Below are 17,338 nucleotides of genomic sequence, written 5' to 3'. Positions count from 1 at the left end.
TCAACCTGTTTTCCCGGGCACTGACTCCACTTCTCTCCTCCCCACTCGGGCTAGAGCCAATCAGTCTGATCTCTTGCTAAACTCCTCCTGCTGTTGCTCCCAAAACTACAGCAGTTCTGAGTCTGAAACTCCTGTAAGTGCTGGCAACATCCTTTGCCTCATGTCACACCTGAACGATAAAGTGCCAGAGGGTTCCTGAAGTTTGAGCAAGAAATCATTGTTTAGTTTAGAGATTGAGCACCACGCCGATCAGCGACCCCCTCACACTCACACTATCCTACACACACTAGAGACAATTTACAATTATACCAAGCCCATTAACCTATAAACCTGTACGTCTTTGGAGTGTGGGAGGAAACTGAAGATCCCGGGGAAATACAACGCGGGTCACGGAGAGAACGTACAAACTCCAGGTACAGTCAGCACCCGTAGTCGGGATTGAACCTGGGTCCCTGGCGCCATAAGGGAGCAGCTCTACCGCTGCACCATCATGCTGCCATTCAATACCTGTGGGTTAGGCTATGTGAAGCAGAAAGGGAGAAAAGGAGAGGGCAAGATGGATAAAACAAGGGAAATGTGAATTTTCCAACAGGGTGATTGGTGTTTTAATCATTCACCTTTGGACTAGGATGAAGTCATCAATGTTGTGTTAATAAAAAAGACTGACTTCAATTTCATTTCAAAAGGGATCTGGAGCCAGTCTTGCTCCTGAATCATTGCTGCTTGTGTTCGACATTTCTGGCAGGAAATGGCCCAGCACCCTGACACAGTGCTAAACCCAAACTGCAAAATGCAAAATAAATACCAGCTCAACCAAATGCTGCAGCTCAGAGATAGCAAGAGAAGACCAGACCACGTTTCATCTCATCAAAGCAAAAGAGGATTGAACGGGCATCGAACCACACTCAGTTATTTTTTTCAGGCCGCTGTTGTGACTAATGGAAAATGATTCATGTCAATAATGAGCTTTTGCAAAACATTTTGTGTCCAGCTATCTTTTATACCGTTTGAAACAATTCTGCACGAGAGTTTTGGAGAAAAGCAACTGATCATTCTTGGTATGCTACTCGCATGTGTTGAGTGTGAGGGGAAGGATGTTCTCTCTCCTTGTCTCACACTCCTTGTTACCATTGGTTCAGTCTCACAGCGCTTCGGAACACAATGAGACTTTGACCTGAGCAATTAACATTGCACTAACTACTTGTGTGGGTGGAGTATCTTTTATGGAAAACATTTCAAGGGGCTTCAAGCCATATTTTCAGAAAACTTTGACACTAATCCATTATACTCATTGGAAAATGTGGCCAAAACCTTTGTTAGCAAGGTGGATTTAAAAGAAGCGAGAGACAGCATATTGGAGAGAGGTGTGGAGATTGCAGAACCTAACACCAGAGATAGATAATGATGTAGATTGATGAAAGTCAGAGATATGTAGAAGACCTGAAATGGAGGTGCTTGAGAATCTGGAGAGTTTGCTGGGCCATAGTAATCTAACCTTGGTTCAACATCTCACCGTTTAAAATTCAAATGTGAATACAAAATGAGCATATTTAATGCTGAGATGTTGTTCTAATGCAAGACAATGCAAGTTGGTGGATGCGGGAACTTGAAGTAAACAAAACAATTCTGTCAATGAGTGAATAGGACAGCGCAGAAGTATGTGGAGTTATGGATGATCTCCAATGGTGTAGAATGAATTACAGGAAGAATAGGTGACACAGTCTGGAAAATCATTAGCCTGACTTATTTACGAAGATGTTACCAGGACACGAGAGTCTGAGCTACTGTATAGGGAGAGGTGAGCAGGCTGGGATTCTATTCCTTGGAGCGCAGGAGGATGAGGGGTGATCTTATAGAGGTGTACAAAATCATGAGGGGAATAGATTGGGTATTTTGCCTACAGTAGGGGAATCAAGAACCAGAGGACATGGGTTTAAGGTGGGGGAGGGGGGAGGGGGGAAAGATTTAATCATCATAATCATCATCGTAATTTATTAGCCAAGTATGTTTTGCAACGTATGAGGAATTTGATTTGCCATAGTCATACCAAAAAAGCCACAAGGCACACAACGACATACATTTTAACATAAACATCCACCACAGCGGCTGCTCCACATTCCTTATTGTGATGGAAGTTAATAAAGTCTTATCTTCTTTCCTCCTTTTTCTCCCATGGTCGGGACAGTCGAACCATCCGCAGACGGGGCGATTGAAGCTCCGCAGCCGGCGATCGACGTTCCCGCGTCGCGGTAATCGAAGCTCCCGTGATAGGGGCAATCGAAGCTCCTGCGGCTTGGAGCTCCCGAAGTCTGTCCCTAACCAAGTGACCGCGAGCTCCACGATGTTAAAGTCCGCGGTTGGAGCTCCCCCAAGTCGATTACTGACAAAGGGATCACAAGCTCCACGATGGTGTCCGCAGGCTCCCATGGTTGGAGGCCAGCAAGAGGCCACCAGCTCCATGATGTTAGGCTGCCGTGCGCACGGAGATACGATACGGAAAAAAATTGCATCTCCGTCGAGGAACGAGATAAAAAAAGAATCCCCCAACCCCCCTCCCCCACTACCCTCGACATAATACAAAACTAAAAGTACACTAAAACATACATTTTACAACAAACTAAAAACAACAAAGAAGGACAAAGACAAGACAGACCGTTGGCGAGGCTGCCATCATCAGCGCCATCTGGTGGTCAGATAATAGGAACCTGAGGGTACATTTATTACACAGAGGGTAGTGGGTGTATGGATCGGGCTGATGGAGGAGCTGGGTAAGGCAGGTACTATCGCAACATTTTATAAAGCATCTAGACAGGAACATGGATAGGACAGGCTTAGATGGATATGGGCCAATTGCAGCCAGGTGGGACTAGTGTAGACAGTACACGTTGGTCATGTTGTGCGGAAGGGCCTGTTTCGATACTGTATGACTATGATTCTCTGACTTATAAAGGCATGGGTCAAGTTTCAGCAATGTGTGTGTTGGTAAATTTTACTAAGATATAAGTAAACAATATCAGCCTTGAAGAAGATGCATGATTCAAAACATCTTTGAAGATCAAGCAAGATGACAAGTCTAGTGCTGCTCCAAACAGTGTACGGAAATGATGTAGAGAAATTAGAAATTAGAAATTAGAAATTAGATCCTTTATTTGTCATTCAGACCTTACGGTCTGAACAAAATGTCGTTACCTGCAGCCATACATACAATAATAAACAACAGAACAGACAGTAAACACAAATTAACATCCACCACAGTGAGTCCACCAAACACCTCCTCACTGTGATGGAGGCAAAAATCTTAGGGCTGCTGTCTCTACCCTCCTCTTCTCCCTCTGTGCTGAGGCGATACCCCACCGGGCGATGGTAAGTCAGTCCCGCGGCTCACCGAGCTCCGCGAACGGGCCGGTTCAAACTCCGCGGCCCGGGGGTGGTCGAAGCTGCCGCCCTCCAGTCCAGCGGACGCAACTCTTGATGATGTCGTCCACTGGCCCGAGGCCGAACCCCGGACTCAGGCCGCCGCTGCCAGAACGCCGTCTCAGCCACCGGAGCACTGTTCCAGCCCCGAGCCGGGTCGCCCTCACGTGAGTGCCGTTCCACCCTCGAGCCAGGCCGCCCTCATGGGAGCGCCGTTACCCTCGAGCTGGGCCACCCTCATGGGAGCGCCGTTACCCTCGAGCTGGGCCACCCTCATGGGAGCGCCGTTACCCTCGAGCCGGGCTGCCCTCACGGGAGCGTCTCAGCCCCTCGCGGGAGCGCCGTTCAGCGGCTGTTACCCTCGAGCCGGGCCGCCCTCACGGGAACATCTCAGCCCCTCGCGGGAGCGCCGTTCCAGCCCCGAGCCGGGCCGCCCTCACAGGAGCGAGCCCAGGGCGAGTCCTGACAGGCTCTGCCTCCGGAGCCTCAAGGTCGCCAGCTCCGCCATTAGGCCTCAGCGCAGACGGAGGCAGAGAAGGGGGATACGACAAAAAAGTCGCATTCCCCCGAAGGGAGAGACAGAAAGCCCTGTTTCAACCCTCCCCCCCCACACATAACACAAACCTAAAAACCAAAAACTTGACTAAACAAGACGAAAAAAACAACACAAAAAAGTAAAAAACAAACGGACTGCAGGCGAGCCGCAGCCGTTCACCAGCGCCGCCACTTCCGGAAGAGTTGGTGTTTAGGGAAATGAGCTTGTGACATGAGCTGAAGATAATGTTATCAGTCTTCCCAAAACCCAGGACAGATAGTTAGAGAAGACATTGTGTGAGCAGCACAGTGGTGCAGAACTCCTCACAGCACCAGAGGTCTGACTTTGATCATAACCTTCAGTGCTATCTCTATGGAGTTTGCACGTACTTCCTGTAACACATGGGTTTCCTCCGGATCCTCCGGTTTCCTCCCACATCCCAACGACGTGAGTGTTTGTAGGTTAATTGGCCTCTGTAAATTGCCCCTAGTGACCAGAGAGTAGAGGGGAAGGTGGGATAACAGAACTAGTGAGATCAGGAATCAATGGTCAGCGTGGACTGGGTGGGTCAAAAGGCTTGATTCCAAGCTGTATCTCAAAACTCAACTAAACTCAACTAAACTCAACTAAACTCAACTAACAGGTGTGGAGAGGTCATGTCAGTTTCTGATGAAGCATGGATAGGTCGTAAGCAAACATGTCTGATATATTCTGAGCTGTGTTGCCAATGGGTGGTATCAAATTTTCATAGGAACGGTCCTGTATGCTTTGAGGGAGCAACAGAAGTCCAAAGCTTCCTTGTACACGATCCCATCACCATCCACACCAAATGCAGATAACTGATCAGTCACTCCATTTATGAAAACTAACTGTACAAAACTCGTGTGTAGGAAGGAACTGCAGATGCTGGTTTACACCAGAGATAGACACAAAAAGCTGGAGTAACTCAGTGGGACAGGCAGCATCTCTAGAGAGAAGGAACATTACCCATTCCTTCTCTCCAGAGATGCTGCCTGTCCTGCTGAGTTACTCCAGCTTTTTGTGTGCAAAAATCATGTCCTGTTTGGCCAATATAATAATTACTGAGCTTCAAAGATAATTCACAAAATCTTGTGGTATGTCCCATTGATGCAACATTGTGATATCTAATTTGAAGCCATCTGATAGTTGACTCTGAAATGAAACAAGGTGAAGTTTTATGGAGTCCCAATCCATTTCTCTTGGTGTTTGACCAAGGAATGTTATCTAGCCAGGGCTTAACATCAATAGGGTGCACAGATCCACTGCTGTTACAAGATCCAAGTTGGTTTGATGCTTTCAGATCATGTACTTTATTACAGAGAGTGATAATTAATATTACAGCAAGAAAACAGTTCATATGGGGTCAGGAGTAGATTTCATGCTGTGATGCCTTAGAAAAATCCACAACGTTAATCTAACATTTTTTGGATTTTTTAAACTTCAAAATTTGAACATTCATGTTGCAGGAAATTATTTGAGATAGGATTTACGAGGATTTGAAGGGAATGAGGTAATGAGGATAGTTGGCACGGCTTTGAGACCCAGCCCAGCCCAGAGTCGGAGTCCCAGCCCAGAGTCGGAGATGTAGCCGATGTCGCTAAACGGAAAGAGGAGACTCTGTTCCCGGCGGAGGAGAATGACCAGCGCCCACTGTGAGTCCCCATTGCACCGCCAATTCCAGCCACTACCCCCGGTCACCCTAGCTGGCTCCTCCCCCCTCCCCCGTGATACCCCCCTCTCCCCCATGGCTCTTCCCCCGCCTTTTCTCCAAGCTCACTCCCCCCGCCCACACACCCCTCTCCCCCACAACTCTCCCCACCCACACACCCCTCCGCCCACACACAACCACCCCCGCCCACACACACCCCCACACACTCCCTCGCCCACACATTTCCCCACCCACACACCCACTCCCCGCCCCCACAACCCCCTCCGCCCCCACAACCCCCCGTGCATTGGGGGAATGGGTGAGTGGTGGAATATTGCATTGGGGAATGGGTTGCGTTGGGGCACCAGGCCTCCCGTATGACTGGGACCCAATGGGTCCCACTTAGTCTAGTAGCCCTCTAAATTCCTAGCCATATATATGTCCAAGTACCTTGTAAAAGCTGTAGCTGTATCCAATTCTACAGATTCTTTTCACATCTCATTTCATACACAGACTACCCTCTGAATGAAGAAGTTACCCCTGAGTGCCCCTCTTCTCTCACCTATGCCTATGCCTAGTTTTATAATCTCCACCTTGGGAAAAAGATTGTGAGCATTCACTTTATCCATGCCCCTCATCATCCTGCGCGCCTCATTCAAGTGATCCTCAGCCTACTATGCTCAAGTAAAAAGTCCCAACCTATTCAACCTCTCCCTGTAACTCAAGCCGGCAAGCCCAAGCAACATACTGGTGAAGATAGACACAAAAAACTCGACTAACTCAGCGGGTCGGACAATATCACTGGAGAAAAGGAATACGTGACGTTTCACCAACCCCCTGAAGTAGGATCTTGACCCGACACATCACCTATTCCTTTTCTCCAGAGATGCTGTCTGACCCGCTGCATTACTCCAGCTTTTTATGTCTATCTTTGGGTTAAACCAGCATCTGCAGTTCTTTCCTACAACATCTTGGTGAATCTCTGTTTCACGCTTTCCACCTTAAATGTCTAAATTTCATGCCTCTTTTGTGGTTTCCATTTTGGTGTTAGTGCCATTCACAACATCCATGTAGCACACCGAAAATGCCAACTGTTCAACTCCCAAGCAAGAGTTTCCAATTGTAGCTGGAAATCTGCAGCAAAAACCCCTGTGAACTCTCAACTTATGCTTCAAACAGATGTACACACCAGGTAAATCAATTGTTTGACAATTCATTTCAGTTTTAACCATATTTATTTGAATTCTAAATTGTTTAGTTCTTCTTATATAATTATCACATTACTAATCTACAATTTAATAGACAATAGACAATAGACAATAGGTGCAGGAGTAGGCCATTCGGCCCTTCGGGCCAGCACCCCCATTTAATGCAATCATGGCTGATCATCCCCAATCAGTACCCCGTCCCTGCCTTCTCCCCATATCCCCTGACTCCGCTATTTTTAAGAGCCCTATCTAGCTCTTTCTTGAAATCATCCAGAGAACCGGTCTCCACTGCCTTCTAAGGCAGAGAATGCCAGTTGTTTCTATTTCAATAATAATTTTCAACTTTTAATAATAATCATTTTCAACAATAATTGAACTATCAAATGGGCACTATCAATTAGGCAGGTAGTATTGCAACATTTAAGAAACATTTAGACAGTACATAGATATGACAAGTTTAGAGGGATATGAGCCAAATCCAGGTAGGTGGGACTAGTATAGATGGGACATGTTGGCTGGTGTGGGCAAGTTGGCCAAAGGGTCTATTTCTACACTGTAAAAATCTATGACTAATAATGGAAAAGGATAAGGAATTCAGGACTGAACATTGGACTGGAGAGCCACTGAGCTAACAGCAAGGTAGAAAAGAAGAGGGTCAGATGTGAAGGTCTGTTATGTTAGTTGGTGTATTATCTACACTATTGATCTGAACACGTGGCAACACCCTAGAGTCAGGGGATGTCTTGGTTCTTGGTTCTTGGTTCTTGGGTCCTCCAAAATATTCCAACTGGAATTTAAACTGGAGGTGGTGAAGGGAGGGATTAAGCCAGAAAGAGTATAAAGAACACACACTATAGAATTTGACATAAAACATCCCCACACAGCAGAATCAAAGTTTCCCACTGTGTGGGAAGGCACCAAAGTCAGTCTCTTCCTCCACTGTTCCTCGTGGTTAGGGCCTCCCCAAGCCCTCCGCAGTTGCAGCTACGGGCGGCCCGATGTCCAGGACCGCTCGCCGGGGTGATACAAGTCCGACGTCGGGGCTGCGGGACGTCCTCAGCGGCGTGGACACCAGAGTCGGCCCCCTCCTACCGGAGTCGGTGGCTTCCAAAGTCCGCAGGCCGCGCCGGGTAGAGACCGCCGCTGCAGACCCTCTGCAAGGCGCCCCAGGACTCCACGATGTTGTTCAGCGCCGCCCGCGTTGGAAGCTCTCCGCACCAGAGCTCCACGATGTTGGAGCAGCGGCCCAACGCTCCGGAGCTCCAAACGGCGACCCAGGTAGGCATCGCCTGCTCCGCGGTGACTCCAGCGCTGCGCCGCCGCTGTAGCAGCCCTGGTCTGGTTCCCGGTCCCCGGTCCCCGGCAGGAAAGGCCGCTCCGATCCAGCTGGTAGGCTGCGAGGTGGGGGGCGAGGACGCGACTCGGAGAAATAGTCGCGTCCCCGCCAGGAAGAGACTGGGAAACGGTTTCCCCCTTACCCTGCCCCCCTCCCCCACATAGAAAAGTTAAAGTTTCCCCCAACACAAAACTTTAGACTAACTAAAAATAAAAAAAAGATTGAAATAACAGACAGGCTGTAGGTAGAGGCTGCTGCAGTGCAGCGCCCCCTCCGGAGAGTTATTCAGAAAATTCTGCATACATTTTTTTCCAAAAAAGGAGCTGGATATATATTTGGAGAAATAAAAATTACAAGATAGCAAAGGAATTCTATGAGACAGACTAATTGTAAAGCAAGACATAGTCTCCTTTTGCATCATATCATTCCGTATTTTGCAGTTTATATGGTCAGTGGAGTAGATTTGGAAAGACCAGCTATAATATTTTCTGAGCTGCAAGTGAAATGGAGGCTAAACAAGATGGAGTATTGTTCTGAAGACAGACGCAAAATGCTGGATTAACTCAGATAGCATCTCTGGAGAAAAGGAATAGGTGACTTTTTGTGTCGAGACCCTTCTTCAGACTGTCCTGTCAGGATTACAGATCAGCATTACTACTGAATAATTGCATTTTCTATTTCAAATAATTACCTTGTCGGTAAATATAATAAGCTTTATTTGTTTACTTTTGTTCAGAATTTCCTTTTGCACTATGGAAAAACGCACATAGACGCACCCTTACTCTTCTCTCTCACTCACACACACTCTCTCAGATAATGTGATGAGTGAACATAATGGTTACCTATAAGAGACAACCATCTCGTCGTGACCATACAAGAACATTCAGCCTACCTGGACAGCCAGAAATCCTTCCTCATCCTGTAAGATTCGATATGTATAAACTTGCTTCTGATATCTGTATGAGTAAAGGTAGAAATGCAACTTGTTAGCAAACTAGTCGTCATCTAGGATGTATTCAATTTATAAAAGAGGGTTGTGATAAAGACTTGTAGTGGAATGTGTTTCCTTACCTCCTGTGATCAGAGGCTGGCTCGTTAATGGTTCAGATTCTTACCTTGTCTGTCTCTTCCCCCTTCCCTTCATATAACTTTGTCACTCTTTATTTTTTTAATTAATGCTCTTCAATTCTGTTTGATTAATGTTCCAAGTTTAACTCTATGTTCTATGCTCATTATTCCCTGATTTTTATTGCAAGTAAGAACTTTTCCTTTATCTTGCATGACTTTATTGGTATGTCTGTATGGCAAATCCAATTCCTCGTATATGTTGCAAAACATACTTGGCTGATAGAATATGATAATGTTAATAATAATGACATGTTGTACCCGTTATCCTGTATCTGTACACTGTGGACGGCTTGATTGGAATCATCTATTGTCTCTTCTTGGACTATATCGGACACAACAAAAGCTGTACATTGGACTTTGGTACACATGACAGTGATAATAAACTAAACTAAATTAAACATTACAAATAAAACAGAACATGCTGGAAATACACAGCGTGGTCAGGCCACATCTGTGGGAAGAGAAGCCGAGTTAACGTTTCAGATCAAAGACTCCTTGTTGGAACACTGTTTTTCTTCCTGCAGATGCAGTTTGGCCCGTCGTATATGTCCAGCATTTTCTGATTTTCTTCTAGATTTCCAGCATCGATAGTTTTTATTTTTTGAATTTCATTATAATTACAAAATTGTAACAATAATTTTATGAACATACCTTATCACTGTAAAGTAATTAGTTAGTTCAATTTAGTTTATTGTCACGTGTACGGAGGTACAGTGCTATCCAATCAGCAGAAAGACAATACATGATTCTAATTGAGCCATGATAACAGATACATGATAAATGAATAATGTTTAGTGTGAAATAAAGCCAGTGAAGTCTGATCAAAGATAGTCCGAGGGTCGCCAGTGAGGTAGATGGTAGTTCAGGACTGATCTCTGGTTGTGGTAGGATGATCCAGTTGCATGATAGTACTTAGGAACATTCAAGATTCAAGATTCAAGAGATTCAAGAGAGTTTATTGTCATGTGTCCCTGATAGGACAATGAAATTCTTGCTTTGCTTCAGCACAACAGAACATAGTAGGCATTGACTACAAAACAGATCAGTGTGTCCATGTACCATTATATAAATATATACACACATGAATAAATAAACCGATAAAGTGCAAATAACAGATAATGGGCTATTAATGTTCAGAGTTTTGTCCGAGCCAAGTTTAATAGCCTGATGGCTGTGGGGAAAGAGATGAAAAATGCAAGGCTTTATTCATGCAAAACATTATTTTTGCCACAATGTTGTTTTTGGTTATTGAAACAAGCATCAGCACATAGTGCAAATCATACTGATAATCAGACAAAGTGCATTGTTTGGATGAAACTACATCAGTTGGTTCATTTGGTTTTATTTTCTGTTGAAGGTAAACACATTATAAATATTATTCTGAACCTGTTACTAGTGGAGGTTAAAGCTAAGGGACATACATTTAAGGTGAGGGGGAAAACATTTAAAAATGAGCTGAGGGTCAACTTTTTCACACCGAACATGGTGGGTATATGGAATGAGCTTCCAGAGAGAACTGTAGAGGTATGTCCAATTACACAGTTTTGGACAGGTAGATGGATAGAAGAGGTTTAGATGGATAATATTGTTATATTCCGGACGGCAGAATGAATAACAACTTACACACGGGTTGTCTGGATCATGAGAAAGAGAAAGATTTATTACCCAACACTCCCTGCTTATATTGAACACCAACTCATTAACATATACATGAATATGTATGAGTACATTACAGATATAAACCAAATGCAAGCCAATGGGATTATCTCAGAGATATTGTGGCCAACACAGACAAGTTGGGCCAAAGGGCCTATCTCTGCTGTATAACTCTATGACACTTTTTCTCACAAATGCAACAGAGTTGGAGTTATACAACACAGAAACAAACCCCAAAACGTGTCATGCCAATGGTGACCTTCAAACACCCATTTTATTCTGACCCACATTAATGCAGGACCATGGTCAATTCATTCACCGACCCGCACATCTATGCAAAGTTGCATGAAACTGGAGCCTCCAGAGTAAACTCACGTGGAGAACGTGTAAACTCTGCACAAACAGTGCCAAAGGTCAGGATTGAGTCCCGGTTTCTGCCGCTCTGAGTCAGCAGCTGTGCTAGCTGCACTACTGTGCTGCCCCATGCCAAGAGAATCAGAGCCCATGTGTCCACAGTGCTGGGCCTACTTTTGGGAATTTCCGTGGGCACCACCAACAGGAGATCTGCTACACAGTACATCCATTGGGAACGTCTGGAGAAAATTCCCAGTCTACCAAACAGAACAGCAGCAGTTTTCATACTAAACCCTTGAACCAGCAACGTTAAGGTGTTCTGCTGGGGCTCGGCATGTGATCTTAACTGACTAGACTTGATTAGAGTGTGGCACAGTTGCGCAGTGCCAGAGTCCCGGGTTTGACCCTGACTACAGGTGCTGTCTTTACAGAATTTGTACGCTCTCCCCGTAACCACATGGATTTTCTCCGGGTGCTCTGTTTTCCTCCCACACTCAGTTTGTAGATTAATTGGCTTCGGTGAAGATTGTAAATTGTCCCTAGTGTGTAGGATAGTATCGCTGGTCGGCGTGGACTAAATAGACCGAAGGCCCTGTTTCCTCACTGTATCTCTAAACTAAACTAAACTAAAAGTATTTGCCAAATGCATATTTGCTCGCCAGAACTCTTCCATCCTCCATGTACAGGTGCTGGATTGTTCAGAAAATATGTTCACTCAAAGTTCAGCATGATTGTCCTCTTGACGGGACTTTTCAGTGGGTAGGTCTTGAGATGGCTAACGTGGTCCATCCTGGAGTCACAGACTTTGGTGTGAACTTGCTGCCGGACACACCTGTGCATGGCATATTTTAAAACGGGGAGACTGGTGCACAGGCAGCCACCACACGGTCCTTGACAGAGACAGACCTCGGTGCCATGGCATGGACACCAGTCCACCATGGTTGGGAGTCTCTCCCTGCTGCCTTCCACCTTCTCAGCCGTGGTGGTGCTCCACCTGCTGGCCAGCCACCATCCTCCATGCCTGTTTCACCGCCAAGGCCAAATGTGCCTCAGAAGAAATAATATAATAATAATAATAATGGATGGGATTTATATAGCGCCTTTCTAATACTCAAGGCGCTTTACATCGCATTATTCATTCACTCCTCAGTCACACTCGGTGGTGGTAAGCTACTTCTGTAGCCACAGCTGCCCTGGGGCAGACTGACGGAAGCGTGGCTGCCAATCTGCGCCTACGGCCCCTCCGACCACCACCAATCACTCACACACATTCACACACATTCACACACAGGCAAAGGTGGGTGAAGTGTCTTGCCCAAGGACACAACGACAGTATGCACTCCAAGCGGGATTCGAACCGGCTACCTTCCGGTTGCCAGCCGTACACTTAGCCCATTGTGCCATCTGTCAGTGACAAGGCCAAGGGGTTGGAGGTGGAAGGTGAGGGAAAAGTTGATAGCTGCAGCATGCCAGACAAACACAAGTTCTGAATGTTCACACTTCTCAGTAACTTGATCTGAACATATTTACAAATTTTTTTTGTGGGTAAGTTCAAACCTAGCATCGAGCTGGTGAGTGGGTTTGAAATTCACAGCTTCAATAATTGAAATTAAATGTAATTTATCAAACAACTGAAATATGATATGCTCTCTAGATAAAAGCTCACCCACCCTTCACTTGCATTTACTGGACAGATAAAACCTAATAGCAAGTGATAGCAAGCAGATTTTTCTGCAAAATATTTAACAGCTCAAGGAATAATTTTGCTGTATTTAAACAGGAATTGGTTTCCTTCCACTTATGACCTTATGAATGGCCTTCTGAGGTAATTTGGATTGTCACCCTCGCCCTTCCTGAGAAGATAATGGACAGCACAGTGCAAAATCTTCCTGGGAAAGATGATTTGATTCATGCACAGGATAATAATCACCCATCTGCCATCAGCAGGTGGAGTTGAGACAATACAAATGACACGAAAAGGCCTCAGCCACAGTAGAGTCAATTCTGTACATCCAATTCGGGGAAACACTTGTCGTGGTTTTCTTGCAGGAAATTGCTGTCAAGCTTAATTATTCTTGTTGAAAGTAAAACCATAGGTTGCCCAGTGCCTGTGTTTCAGTGCTGACTCCGCCCCTCTGCACTCTTGCACTTAGACACACTGAAACAGGGTCAGCAAACAGCCTGACACATATTTAATTTGACATTGTAAACTAATATTTATACTTTTAACCGTACTTTATTCCTATTTCAAAATAATAAACAAGCTGAAACACATCTTAGGACATAGACTATGGAAAAATACAACACATAATCAGGCCCTTCAGCCTACAGTGTCTGTGCCGAACTTAATGTTAAGATAAACTAATTGCATATGTCTGCACATGATCCACATCCCCACCATCCTGCATATTGAAGAGTCTATCTAAAAGCCTCTTAAATGCCACTATTATGTCTGCTCCACCACCACTGTTATCAGTTCATTCCAGGCACACATGTGCGCACATCTCCTTTAAGCTGGGCCCTTCTCACCTTAAATGTATTGCCATTCGTCTTTGACATTTGCACCACAGGAAAAAACTCTGACTGTCTACCCTATCTATGTGGTTGAGAGGGAAAAATAGATCAGTCAAGATTGAATGGAGTGGCACAGTGGTGCAGCGGTAGAGTCCAGGGTTCTATCCTGACTACAGGCGCTGTCTGCACGGAGTTTGTACGTTCTCCCCGTGACCACGTGTGCCCCGGTTTCCTTACACATTCCAAATACGTACAGGTTTGTCATTTAATTGGCCTTGGTATGTTGTAAAATCATCCCCAGTATGTAGCACAGTATCAGTGTACAGGGTGATTGCTGGTTGGCCTGTTTTCCCACTGTCTCTGTACCTGGCCTGTATCTCTGAAGTCTAAAGTCGAAAGAATGGCAGAGCAGACTCAATGGGCCAAATGGCCTAATTCTACACCTATTTCTAATGCCTTTCATAATTGTATTTATTCTATCAGGTCTCCCCTCAGCCTCTGGCATCCTGGCATTAACCAATCCAAGTTTAAAACTAAAAGACTGCACATGGAACCAGTAATCTACAAAGACATTTAAACAGCCAACTAAACCGCCGATATGGAACATCTAAATAGGTTGTTGTTCTAAATCAAACATGACAGCTACTCACATTTTCTTTGCATTATGGTGGCATAAAATTGAGAAAGGATCGTGCAGGGGAGTTCACACCATTAGATTGTGTGATTTGCTTCTTAGCATGGTGTCTGCCTCACTGACAGCTCATATCAGAGTTTTCCTGGAGAAACAAGACACTGGAATCTGGAGCAAAACTAAACAGCTGGAGGGGTCTCAGCAAGTCAGGCAGCATCTGAGTTCTTTCAGCAGTCTGTTTTGATCAGCGTTTATCAGGTTTGGACAATGACAGCGGGGTCAAGGAAAGAGCGTTCACGTCGTGGCCCTGTTTCCACCAATCTTTCCACCCTCACGCACAAGACGGACACCATTGTGTGCAGATGCATGAGAAGTGTGTTCAGCTCTGGCTGAACAATTTCTAATCTTGTGATGTGGACTCGATAAGAAGAAGAATCTGACGACCTGCAACTTAATGTCCAGAAAACTCAAAAGCTGTTTTTGTGTTTCTCAGATTGACATTAAGGCTTACTAAATTGCAATCATTTTCACCGTCTTCCCGTGCTGAACAGTTAACACGTCTTTAGAATGCTTATGCAAATGAGTTTGAGCTGGTGCAAGCATTTGCAAATCTGTGGGTTTCCTGTGGAAATCGTTCATCTTGCTAATGAATGAACCTTCAGAGCGGTATTTCCGTATTCACGGCTACATTCATGTACAGCACTTGTCATCAATTCATTGTGGTCACACCGTGGTGTACGATGTGGAAACTTCCATTGTATTTATCCAAGCTACCAAAGTAGACAAAAGTGCTGGAGAAACTCAGCGGGTGCAGCAGCATCTATGGAGCGAAGGAAATAGGCAACGTTTCGAGCCAAAACCCTTCTGAAGAAAATCAGTCTGAAGAAGGGTTTTGGCCCTTTTTCCTATTTCCTATTTCCTTCGCTCCATAGATGCTGCTGCACCCGCTGAGTTTCTCCAGCATTTTTGTCTACCTTCGATTTTCCAGCATCTGCAGTTCCTTCTTAAACAATAAATCTTCAGCTTCTTCTTTCTGGACCAGGAATGCACATTCTCTCATTAAGAGACAATGCCTCATTAACTCTGCAGATCATAGAAGCAATAGATAGTCAAGTCTAGACTTTGAGGCCAAGTGTGCAAAGGGATTCTGTTGAAGAGTAATTAATAGGATTGTTCTGTCTCCCAGCAAGAATACTGGTGGAAGATCACTGCCATGGCAACCAGCCGCATCCTAGAAGATAAATGGTAAATGTATAGGAAGGAACTACATTGGTTTAAATTGAAGGTTACTGGAGTAACTCAGCATGTCAGATAGCAACTGGAGTAACTCAGCGTGTCAGATAGCAACTGGAGTAACTCAGCGTGTCAGATAGCAGCATCTCTGGAGCTAAGGAATAGGTGACATTTCGGGTCGTGATCCTTCAGATTGCAAAAAGTTCTCGAGCCGAAACCTCACCTATTTCTTTTCTCCAGAGATGCTGTCTGACCCGCTGAGTTGCTCCAGCTTTTTGTGTCTATCTTCAGATAAATGGTAAATCAGCATCTTGAGTGACATGATTTATTCCAGAGTACAGTGGTGATACAGTGGTTATGTTACCAAGCTAATCATTTCTGAAAACATCTGGAGACTGGGGATTGGAAGAACGGTCTCTTAGTTTGGCCAAGCAACAGCCCAAGTAGCAGACCTTGGACCTTAGACTTGTGATTACCATGGATGGGGTATCTTGGTTAGTATGGACAAGTTGTGCCAAAGAGCCTGTTTTTGACTCTATGACTAACCAGGGAGAGTCAAACTATTTGGTCTCAGCATTATCATCTCTGAGACCCCATCTTCAACATTTTGGGGATCACCATCAACTTAAATAGACCAGCCATATAAATACAGTGACTGTAAGAGCATGTCTGAGGCCAAATATCTTGCAGCAAGTCACTCATCTCTTAACTCCTCAAAGTCTTTCAAATGCAGAAATTATACCTAAACTGGTCCCTGGATCAATGCAGTGCCAATAACTCTGAAAAAGCTCAGCTCCACCCATGACGAAGAAGCGTGTTTTATTGGCTTGTGTTTGAAAGTTTGGGGAATTAAGGGTTATATGGTGAACTGGTACCAATGAGAACATGAAGCCTTGGACATATCAGCCATAATCATATTGAAGGGCATGACAGGCTTGACAGCAGTGATCTACTCCTATTCCTATTTTGTTACGATTTTATGTTCTTAAGTTTAAGGCACACAACTAGTCTTTGGTTTTATTTATGTCCCACTCAAGATTAATTTCACCATCAATGGACTCTGTCACATTCAAATCTCTAGCTTCATATTTGCAACTCTTATCCTTTTTGTCTCACACCTTTTGTCTGCACGCAACAAAAGCTTTTCACTGCACCGCAGTACACGTAAACTAAATAAACTAAACTGGAACTGCAACCTTTTGTGTGTTCATCTCTGGCCTTTGTCCAACCATCTAGCAATCACCCCCCCCTGCCTTTGTTCACCTATGAGCTGCCATGCTTTGTCCTGACCATCCACTCGTCTAACTTTCTTCCTCCCCACCCCTGCAGTCAGTCTGAAGAAGGGCTCTAAACCAAAACGCAAATGATCCATGTTCTCCAGGGAGGCTGCCTGATTTCAAAGGTTCTTTATTAGTCACATCCACCAATTGATGTAGTGAAATGCGGATTGCCATTGCAGAACATAAAAAAGAAAACAACATAACAATAATAAAGACATTTAAACATAAAAACATCCCCCCACAATGGTTCCCACTGTGAGGTAAGGCACCAAAGTCCAGTCCCTATCCCCATGTCCACCCATAGTCGGGCCTATTGAGGCCTCCGCAGTCGCCTTCACGGAGGCCCGATGTTCCAGGCCCTTCTCGCCGGATGATGGTGC

At 45.0% G+C, this 17,338-nt stretch overlaps 1 protein-coding gene across 1 annotated transcript in view; it reads right to left on the bottom strand.

Moving 5' to 3' along the window:
• The window catches only part of LOC116979417 (phosphatidylinositol 3,4,5-trisphosphate 5-phosphatase 2-like), a 139,673-nt gene that overhangs the window by 93,928 nt on the left and 28,407 nt on the right, over window positions 1-17,338 (bottom strand). The window contains exon 3 of the mRNA XM_033030980.1: window positions 9,055-9,118. Within this exon, the coding sequence (XP_032886871.1) occupies window positions 9,055-9,118 (64 nt within the window). The remainder of the gene's footprint in view (window positions 1-9,054; window positions 9,119-17,338) is intronic.

Source organism: Amblyraja radiata, chromosome 12 (genome assembly GCF_010909765.2).
Source record: "Amblyraja radiata isolate CabotCenter1 chromosome 12, sAmbRad1.1.pri, whole genome shotgun sequence".
NCBI lineage: Eukaryota > Metazoa > Chordata > Chondrichthyes > Rajiformes > Rajidae > Amblyraja > Amblyraja radiata.
This window is presented reverse-complemented; position numbering and strand designations above follow the sequence as displayed.